The 10,316-nt window shown below is 42.4% G+C and overlaps 1 protein-coding gene across 1 annotated transcript; it reads left to right on the top strand.

Moving 5' to 3' along the window:
* The first annotated feature begins 698 nt into the window (after positions 1-698).
* On the top strand, positions 699-2,586 carry LOC116116188 (cytochrome P450 705A22-like). Its single transcript, XM_031402285.1, has 2 exons — positions 699-1,670; positions 1,773-2,586. Exons 1-2 carry the CDS (start codon positions 741-743, stop codon positions 2,397-2,399), a joined length of 1,557 nt encoding a protein of 518 aa, XP_031258145.1. The 5' UTR covers positions 699-740; the 3' UTR covers positions 2,400-2,586.
* Positions 2,587-10,316: the final 7,730 nt, after the last annotated feature.

Raw genomic sequence — 10,316 nt, 5'->3', positions numbered from 1 at the left:
ATTAGTAGAATGTAGCTCTTCTTTGGTAAATGTTGATGTTGGATTTTGACACCAACTAAATGCATGTGGGAAAATGTTAAGCTGACTTAGAAGACACACGTGTATGGGGGTATTTAATTGAATAGAAGAAGAACAATCTTTAAAGTGGTTCGGATGCTTAAATAAGCGAATCCTATGTCCACTGATATCGTATTAATATATGAGATCAGGTCGCGTTCAGCGAGCTAATTTACAAGAGATTACAAGAGAGAGAGAGAGAGAGAGAGAGAGAGAGAGAGAGAGAGTATATGCTATTCTAGAGAGAAATTAGCTAATCCCACAAACGGGTAAGGAATCCTCTATTTATAGTGGGATGAATTGAGGTAATGATTACTAAATCAAGATGTGGGTCAGATTGCCATACAAATCCTTCCTTGTGTCCCATTGCTCACTTGTTCAAGTGATTTACTCGACTCTTGTAGGGATTGGACATGTGGATCCTCTCCAGCCTTTCACCAGCTTGGCGCACACCCACTGCACTGACAGGAGCATGTCGCTTGCGTCAGCGTGCGATGTGGCTGCATCTGAATGACTTAGGACTTACCTAAGCTCTGACCGCTTACACTAACAGGGCTCTACATCAGCCCTACTTTTCTAGGCATAACAGTAAATAACATAACAGAAGTTTTTTTAACTATAAATACTAGCTAATTAAGAGATGCTCTGCAAATTAACTAAAGAAGTCCAATCCTCCTGCAACAATGGCCACCATTAACGTAGGCATGCAATACTACTTCATAATCTCCTTATTCATCTTCATTATCTGCACCTTTCTTCTTCGCTTTCTCTTCAAAAGGCCAACCAGTTCATCAAAGACCACCCACTTGCGCCTCCCTCCAAGCCCACCTGCTCTTCCTCTCATTGGTCATCTCCATCTCATGAGCCAAGTAGTCCACAAATCCGTCACTGATATCTGCACTAAATATGGTCCTTTCCTCTATCTCCATATGGGATGTTTGCCCTGTGTTGTTGTTTCATCGGCTGCTCTGGCCATGGAAATCTTCAAAACACATGATATTAACTTTTCTTATCGCCCACAATCTATTTTCGGGAATAGTATATTCCTGGGAAATTTTGGGATATTCACTGCACCATATGGAGATAAGTGGAGATTCATTAAGAAACTTTGCGTTGCTGATCTACTTGGAGCGCGACACGTTGAAAGGTCACGTAATGTTAGACGCGAAGAAATTATGCGACTCTTGAGCAAAATATTGGAGAAAGCTGGTAAAAATGAGGTTGTGGACCTGGGTAGTGAGTTAGGGAAGCTTGCAAGTACTGTAATAATGAGGATGGTGACGGGTGCAGGATTTTCAGAGGAAAATTGTGAGGCTGATATGATGAAAGAGTGGGTGGTGGAGTCACTAGGGCTGACTGGCAAATTTTTTTTTGCTAGAGCACTAGGCCCTTTCAAAATATTAGCGTCCTGGTTGTTTGAGAAACGGGGTAGAGATATAATTAAACAGTGTGATGACTTATTGGAAAAGTACTTAGAAGAGCATGAAGTACGAGCAAATGGAGATGGCGACAGATCGGAAAATAGAGATTTGATGGATATCCTCTTGGAGGTTTATCATGATGAAAAATCAGAGTTCAAGATTACCAAAAAAAACATCAAGGCCTTCCTTCTGGTATAAAGAGAATCCAATTAAACATTTTTAGTTAGTCCTTTCTTTTCTTTATTGAGTATTAAACATAATAGCTTAAATAATATTCCTAAAATATACCTGCAGGATCTCTTGGTTGCTGGCATCAATGGCATAGATGGGAGCGTAAAATTTGTAATAGCGGAGCTTATCAACCATCCTGATTCATTTAATAAAGCTAGGGAAGAGATTGAATCAGTTGTTGGAAGAAATAGACTTGTTGAAGAATCAGATATACGAAATCTTCCTTTTTTGCAGGCCGTGCTGAAGGAAACACTGAGACTTCATCCACATGTCCCACTAATATTCAGGGAATGCCATAGAAATTGTAATATCAAAGGCTTCGATATACCTGGAAAAACTATAACAGTTATTAATGCATATGCCATAATGAGGGATCCTGAGTTTTGGGATAAACCAAACGAGTTCCGCCCTCAGAGGTTCTTGGTTTATTCCAAAGAAGAAGAAGATAGTGAAACAAAGAAACAACTTTTCAATTATTTTCCATTTGGAGGAGGGAGGAGAACCTGCCCGGGTGCATTGTTAGCATCATCCATCCTGATACCTGAAATAGCTGCAATGGTTCAATGCTTTGATTTTGAAGTTGAAGGTGGTAAGTTTAATATGCAAGCTGGACCAGGAATGTCAATGAACTTGGCTCAGCAACTTATGTGTCGCCCTGTGGTTCACTTCAACCCATTTGCTCAAACATGATATGGTTTACTCAAGCCCGACCTCACAAGTATTGATCAAGTAGTAATTAATTTTCTTTCAAGTGCTAATTGTCTAGAAAGGAATAAACTGGAAATCTGTAAGATCCTTCTGCAGATTTCTTTATTAATTGTGGCATTATATATGTACTAAAAATTCTATCCTAAATAATGAAGCTTGCTTTTGTCAATTTTTCGTGTACGCATCGCAAGCAAATAAATACACTAATGTCTCATTGTCTCTCAAAATTTTGAAGCTTCCTTGCTATAATTAATTATGTATTTCAACTAATACATCATCACAGTCTTTCTTATTGTTATGCCCGGGATATAAAGAGTTGACGTGGAGTCACGTGACGAGACGTGGCCTACTCCCGTCAGAATGGTAAGCGCACGTCAGGCCTGCCATGCACCATGGAGCTCCCACGTGTCCGCTTACCTGCTCCAAATCGCGTAAAATCAGCTTGGGAAGTGGGTAATGGGACGTAAAGCCTGATTATGTTCTGACATTCACACCAACCCAAGGATTTAATGATGATTACACGCATTCAGCTTGGTATAAGAAGAAGACGACCCCTTCATTAAGGGGATTCGATCATTTTGACATTGAATCTCTCTCTCTCAAAAAGGCTCTGTATTTTACTTTTCAATCATTTGTAAGTCAGTCCGCTTTAGCGACCTGACCCACCATATTAATACAAATAAGTGAATGTAGGATTTGCTACCTTAGCATCCGAACCACTTTAAAAGCTTTCATTGCATTTATTTCCTTTTTATTCAAAATCACGTGTACTTCTTGATCAATCAACGGTGTCCACGTGTCGGTTGGTTGGTGTCCGAAATCATGCATCAACAGTTTGGCGCTAGAAGGAGGGCCTGATTTAGCGTTTACCCTTCATCAGGAGAATCTTCGACATACTGGTCCTACAGCAACAAATGGCCCGCCAATCAGAACCTGAGCAAGCTAATCAGCGCGCTGAAGGAGTCCCCTTGACCCAAGGGGATACCCTCTCCAAGGTACTTCCAGTTCCTCAAAATGCTGCGGGGGATATCCCGGCAGCTACGCAACTCGACCCCGCCATTAGAAGTTACCTGGAGAGGTTCGACAATACTCTCCAGACGGTCAACCAGAGGTTGGACCGTTTGGACCAAGGCATGTCATCTACAACAGCTAGGGCGATGCAACCGCCAAAGACGCCTGCAGGTCGCGCGAAAGCGCGGCAAAGGGCAATAGCCCGAGTCGCGAGCACTGCAGCGCGTAGATGCAAGGGAAAACAGGTGGCAAAAGGTAAGCCTACGGGCTCCCAAGGACCAGCGAGCACAAATCGCGCCCCTAGCAGGGTGCCGGCAAAGCTGAGACTCGACGAAAAAATAAATCCTGAGCTGTCCCATGCCACGTCGCAAGCGAACCCAAGCAAAAATGCCAGGCGCGATGATTCATATCACCGCCAACAGAATGGTCCCGATCGTTATGCGGGTGGCCCCCACACCTCGCGGGGCGGTTCGTACCACCGCGAGGGTCGTGAAAATGCCCCGCATAACCCATCGCCTTCACACGCCACTAGCCAGCGTATGTCGAGTGCGGCCGGAAATGCCGATCGAGGCGAAGAGGAATCTGACCTCCAGACTTTCCTGAACCGTAATCGCGAAGGCCGGACTCGCATGGGTGAAAGCAACCCTCAATTGGGCCCGTTGCCGCAAATTGAGGAGCTACAACGAGCTCTGGACAGGTTAAGGGAGCAGCAAAGCGAACAGGCTCAGGTCGCCTCTGCATCCCCATTCTCTCCCGAAGTGCTAGCTGCTCCACTCCCACCAGGGTTCAGAATGCCCGACATGCGACCATTTGACGGGAACCATGACCCGCAGGATCATTTGTACGAGTTCAACGACCTGATGGAGCTCCACCAGGTTTCAGACCTTGCTAAATGCCGCTGTTTGGCCATGACGCTCACTTCTCACGCCAAGCGGTGGTTAAGGTCGCTCCCAGCGGGATCGATCAATTCGTGGCCTTAGATGAGCACGACGTTCTTACGCATTTCCAAGCCAATCGGAAATTTTCGATGCCTTTGAGCTATCTCAGCAACATAAGGCAAGAAAGAGACGAATCCCTGCAGTCCTACATCGACCGTTTCCACAGGGAACTGAACAAGGTGGCTCACGCTCCAGAAGAGTCCATCCGAACACTCATAATGGCTGGAGTTTGCCTGCAAACCGACCTGTGGAAAGAACTACAGGCTGAGGACGATGTTTCTCTCACTGGATTTTACAATCTTGTAGAAAAGTATCTCCGGATAGAAAATTCGTTGGCGGCACTCCGCCGCCGCGATCAAGGCGCTTCGAGCGGTATGTCTGGTCGGGGGGAGAGTAGAAGAGCTGATCGCAAAAGAGACATCGATGATCAGCGAAAAGGAAAGAAACCCCGCTACGAGCACAAAAAGTCCTACGCTCCTGTTCCTCGCCGCGACAGGGACGGACCTCAATACACTCCGCTGAACGTGTCCATATCTGCGATCCTTGACAAATCCAAGGAGGCCAGCCTGCTCGGTGAGCCAGAGCCAATGAAAACTCCCGCTACGGCCAGAAACAGCAAAAAATATTGCCGTTACCATCGGGATAACGGACATCACACTGATGAATGCCGAGCCCTAAAGCAGGCAATCGAAGAGCTCATTAAAAAGGGGCACTTCAAGGAGTATATTGATGACTCCAAGAGGCGCAATGGGAGCAAAAGAAAAAAACGTCGCGATCGCAGCGGGTACAGTATCGTTATATAATTTTTGGAGGTCCACACTGTAGAGTAGATGCCCTAGAGCCAATCAATTATTGTAGAATTGACTCTTTGTAATAATGTTCATTAATCAATAAAAGGCATTTATTCTATATGCGTAAATCATTATTATGCAATAGTATTGATATAGTCCTAGAATGGTAGAGTCGTGACGAGGGTATCAAGTGTTTCAAATCTTGATAGTGAGAACCCTATGAGCACATATGGTGGCCATTCTAGAAACGTCTGTAGCCCCAGTATTATTCTGAACTAAGGGCACAGATAATACGGTAAGGCTATCATTGTGTGAATGACCCTGTCGAAAGGCAGTGACTGATCTCACTTGTCAAGGTTGTTTTGTGACAACCGGTGCAACACATGGGTGTTTGTTGTAGGGATTACAACACAGCAAGTTCACTGGATGACCCACCAGAGGATTCCATGGATGGTAACCCCAGTGTCTATGGAACAAATCCTCTAACGAATGGTGGTGCATGTGATCTTAGACTTGAGATCACCGGAGCACCTTGGCACCGATTGGTGTAGTTTGACACTAGCCTAACGCAGTTCTTCAGAGCTGTCAATACGGTGGTGATTGGCTGCATCAAGGAGTGTATCAAGAATATGGTGGATGACAGAGGATTTATCACTCCGGGTACGGGAGAAAGTTATCTCACGGCGCAATTCAGTAAATGGCAATGACACTAAAACTGTGGCCACAGTGGGATTGAGTTGTTGCTCTATCCAGTTTTAAACGGGTCATTGGTCCAGAATGAATAAATAATATCGAGAGTAACCGAAGGTTGACACTATTTCTATGCCTTCGTCTCGTCGAGATAACGTATGATGAAAGGACGAATTGCATGGTAACCATATCGTTGACAGGTAGCTATTTTGCTGAATCGAATCTATCGAGTGGCCATGATGCCTTGCTAGGGGCAATCTTGGTCTGTGTATTAGTGAGACGATTAATGGTGGTTAACGCAATACTATACACTGCCGATATGATGAGGAGCCATAGGGTCACACACATAGAAGACAATTAAGATGCAAGAAGAAAGAAGGGCGTTTTCGTTTTAAGGCGAAAGGGTATTTTGGTAATTTACAGTGCAATTAAATTTGCTGAGATCGTAGCCTTTATTTAATTTGTTAGAAAAATTAAATAAGTGAGATTACGTTTAAATATGTGTTCACAAATATTTAAATATATTATCATTATTGTTAAATGTTAATATATATATATATATATATTAATGATTAATTGAGATAATGATGGAAATTAAAATAAATCAAATTGGGAGTGTTTGGCAACATGGGGCGTTTGGGTTGGAGCCCAAGCCTATTGTATGGGATTGGGCAAATTGTTTTTAAAATAAAGGAAAAAGTGGGTGATTTTAATTAATGATTTTCTTGTGTAAAACCAAAACACACAACAGCCCTTTTTGCTTCTCCACGGTAGTAACACCTAGTGCCTAAAATCAAATCAATTGATTTTGTTTTCTTCTAATCTTGAAGCAAAGAGGATCTAGCAAATCTCTCTTTGGTTCTTTTAAGATTGTCTTCGTGTGGACTACGCAGGTTCGATCCTACACTTGGACGGTAGCAAAGCGTTCGTCGACAAATTTGGAGGAGCCTTCAACGTGCGTTTGTTTAACTCATGTTGAATATTTATGCAGATTTTATTTATATAAATTGTTAAAATCATACCTTTGATCTTGGCTCATGTAAACGATCCTGTATATTATATTTTTCGTTTCCGCTGCGTATATGGGAACGTTCTAACATGGTATCAGAGCTAGGGTACTGAATTTTACAATTATTTATGTTTGGTTGATAACATGTATTTGATGATAATATGTTGCCATATTGAATCTGTGTAAATCTGTCTTGAAATATGTTTTTAAGAAACTGATTAATCGATTAATTTAATTTGTTGATGATCTATGGTTTGGTTTAATGCATGATGGATTTTGTTGAGATCAATGTGTTTGATGATTGCAAAATCTGGTTAGAGTGTTTTGGTTGTGTTAGAACAGATCCGGAGCTACAGATTTGTGTACGCTCGCCGCGGTGATATAACCCTCGCCGCAGCGATCGTTGTCGCCGCGGCGATATAACTCATCGCCGCGGCAATTGTCTTTGGACGAGCGTGTATGAAAACAGCGCTCGCCGCGGGATATAAACCATCGCGCGGCGATCGTCCTTCGGACGTGCGTGTACCCAAACCAATGCACACCGCGGCGATCTAACTCATCGCTGCAGCGAGCGCACTTCCAAGTGTGCAGGGGGGTAAATGTAAAGTTTCAAAAATTTAGACCAAACTGTAAACTGCAAATTGTCAGGGGGTAAATTGTATTAACCCACAAATTTCAGAAATTTATGTTTTTGAATGTATGCTTTGTAATGTTTGTTATTGCATGGTGCCTGGTACAGAGCCTTAGACCTAAGGGTGAATGTTTTAAAATATTTGGGTATGTATGGTTGTATTATTTATTAAATAGGGCATGCGTGTCCTGCCTTTCTCCTCTTCTCGATGTATTTCTCTTCTCATCTAATTCCTCGAATGTAAATCGAGGTTTCTAAATTTATTGATGTAAAGAATTTGTATATTTATTATTGAAATTAGAACGATAGTTTTTGTAATGTACTTGAAGACGAAGCAAAGGACGAGCAACCATACTTGAAGAATCAAGATGTTATTTACAGGACCCCTAGGTGACCCACGATTCCTCTAGGCTCGAGGAAATCGGTTTTAGTTGGGCCATGTACCGGCACGTTAATTTTTGTTTAGAATGCATGCTAAGGTTGAATGTTTGATAAAATGCCAAACAATGGCATTCTAACAAAGATAATAATCTGATGAGACATTAAATACAAAACCCTCAATGAATTATATAAGTCACGTAAGCCTTCCATCACCATGGTTTTAATCAAACCACTATTCGTCGAAACCTTGTTCGCCAAAGCGAAGGGTACACTTTACCAGTGGGAGGTTAAAATACATTGGAGTTTTCTTAATGGTGATGGGTCGACTTAAAATGACGGTTTTGCTTGTTCGCCAAAGCGAAGGTTGATAAACGCGTCATAGGATAGTAGAGCAGTACACATATTATGTGTACGTGGTGAATGTAGTGTCCACTCTACTGATACTGAGATCACACTTGAGGAAAAAGGTTGGAGCCATTGGATTGTGGGATTGGCTGTTGCCTTCTCACATTTGAGGTTGAAGTGGGGGCTATCAACTGGTGGGGATTAAGTTTGTTGGCTAACCTAATCAACTCATTTTGGCTTGTTCGCCAAAGCGAAGGTTTGAAATGGGCAGGATGGGATCTCGGTCACTAGGAAAGTCAACGGGCTTTCCCGAGTTAATAGTGAGGGCTATTGGCTTGAGTAAAATAGTGGGAGCATCGTTTAATAAAAGACATATTAAACAACAATGAACTTTATATAACTTTATCTTTTCTGTAATTGTAGATTCACCAAAATAAGCATTATGAACCTACGACGCTAATCGAGAAAGAAAACAGGTTAGATGGATCCAATTTCAGACTGGTATCGTAATCTTCGGATTTTACTCAAGTCAGAAAAGAAATTGTATATCCTTGAAAAGCCATACATGGTGAGCCTGATCCTGATGCCACTCAGGAAGTTAAGGATAATATCAAAAGTTCCTTGATGATGCTGATAGCGTTCAATGCTTGATGTTAGCATCGATGACACCTATGCTGCAAAAGCAGCATGAGAATATGGATGGTTCTTCCATTATTCTACATCTACAAGAGCTTTACGAAACAAATGCTCGACATGAGAGGTACAAGGTGTCGAAAGCACTGTTTGGGAGTCGTGACTGAGGGAGCCCAAGTTGGTTCATGTGCTCAAGATGATCGAGCACATAGAGAGGCTTGAGAGACTTTGGGATGTGGCTTGGATGCAGAATTACAAATGGATTTAATTCGCAATCCTTACCTGACTCTTATGCTCCGTTCATAATGAATTTCAATATGAACCCGATGGAGAAAACCCTGTCAGAGCTTCTGAAACTGTTGGATTGCAGAGCAGGACTTGAAAAAGCACAGCCTGTTTTGCTGGTGGGCCAGTAAACCAAAGGGTTATGGCAAGGGTAAGGCCAAGGCCAAACCAAGCCCAAGCCCAAAGGACAGGTTGCTCTTGGCTGAGAGTGGCATAGGGAAGGGTAAGGTAGTCTGCTCTTTTTGTGGCAAGCCTGGCCACTGGAGGAAACACTGTAAGGCTTTCCTACAAGCAAGAAGAAGTTAGAGGCTACGACTTCAGGTATTTTTATGATTGAGATAAATTCTCTCCCTCAACATCTTGGGTCATTGACACAGGATATGGTACTCACATTTGTACTGTGTGCAGGGTCTAGGCAGAGTAGAGTGCTCGCCAAGGGAGAGGTGGACCTACGAGTTGGAAATGGAGCACATGTGGCTGCATGGCTGTAGGGATCTATTGTTTATAGCTAGGGCTTATTATTGGAATACAAATTGTTATCATGTACCTTCTATTTCTAGAAATTTATTTCAGTATCCGCTTTGGATAATATGGGGTATCATTTTGAGATATCTAATGGGTTGTCCTTTTGTTTGAATGGTATTCTATTTGGAATTGCAAGGTTATATAATGGATTATATGTTCTTGATTAAACAATAAGATATTCTAATATGAAACAAGAAAGCTAAACATAGCGATCAAAACCAAACATATCTCTGGCATTGTAGATTGTGTCATGTTAATAAGACTTCGCATTGCAAAACTTCAAAGGGATGGAGTTTGGGCCCTTTTGACTTCCAGTCATTTGAGGTATGCGAGTCATGCCTTTAGGCAAGATGACCAAGTCTCCTTTCACAGGACAAAGTGAAAGGGTACTGAACTGTTAGGCATCATCCATAGTGATGTATGTGGTCCACTAACAGTTGAAGCCAGAGGTGGATATTCATACTTCATCACATTTACTGTGATTCACGTAGATTAGGTTATGTCTACCTTGTGAGACATAAATCTGAAGCCTTTGATAATTCAAGGAATTCAGGAATGAAGTATAGAATATGTTGGGCAAAAGTATAAAGCTCTTCGGTCAGATCGAGGAGGTGAATACTTAAGCTCAGGGTTTTAGAGTACCTGAAGGAATGTGGGATA

The sequence above is a fragment of the Pistacia vera genome, unplaced genomic scaffold (assembly GCF_008641045.1).
Source record: "Pistacia vera cultivar Batoury unplaced genomic scaffold, PisVer_v2 Contig764, whole genome shotgun sequence".
In the NCBI taxonomy this organism is placed as follows: Eukaryota; Viridiplantae; Streptophyta; class Magnoliopsida; order Sapindales; family Anacardiaceae; genus Pistacia; species Pistacia vera.
The sequence above is the reverse complement of the archived record's forward strand: the minus strand, read 5'-3'. Positions and strand labels throughout refer to the sequence as shown.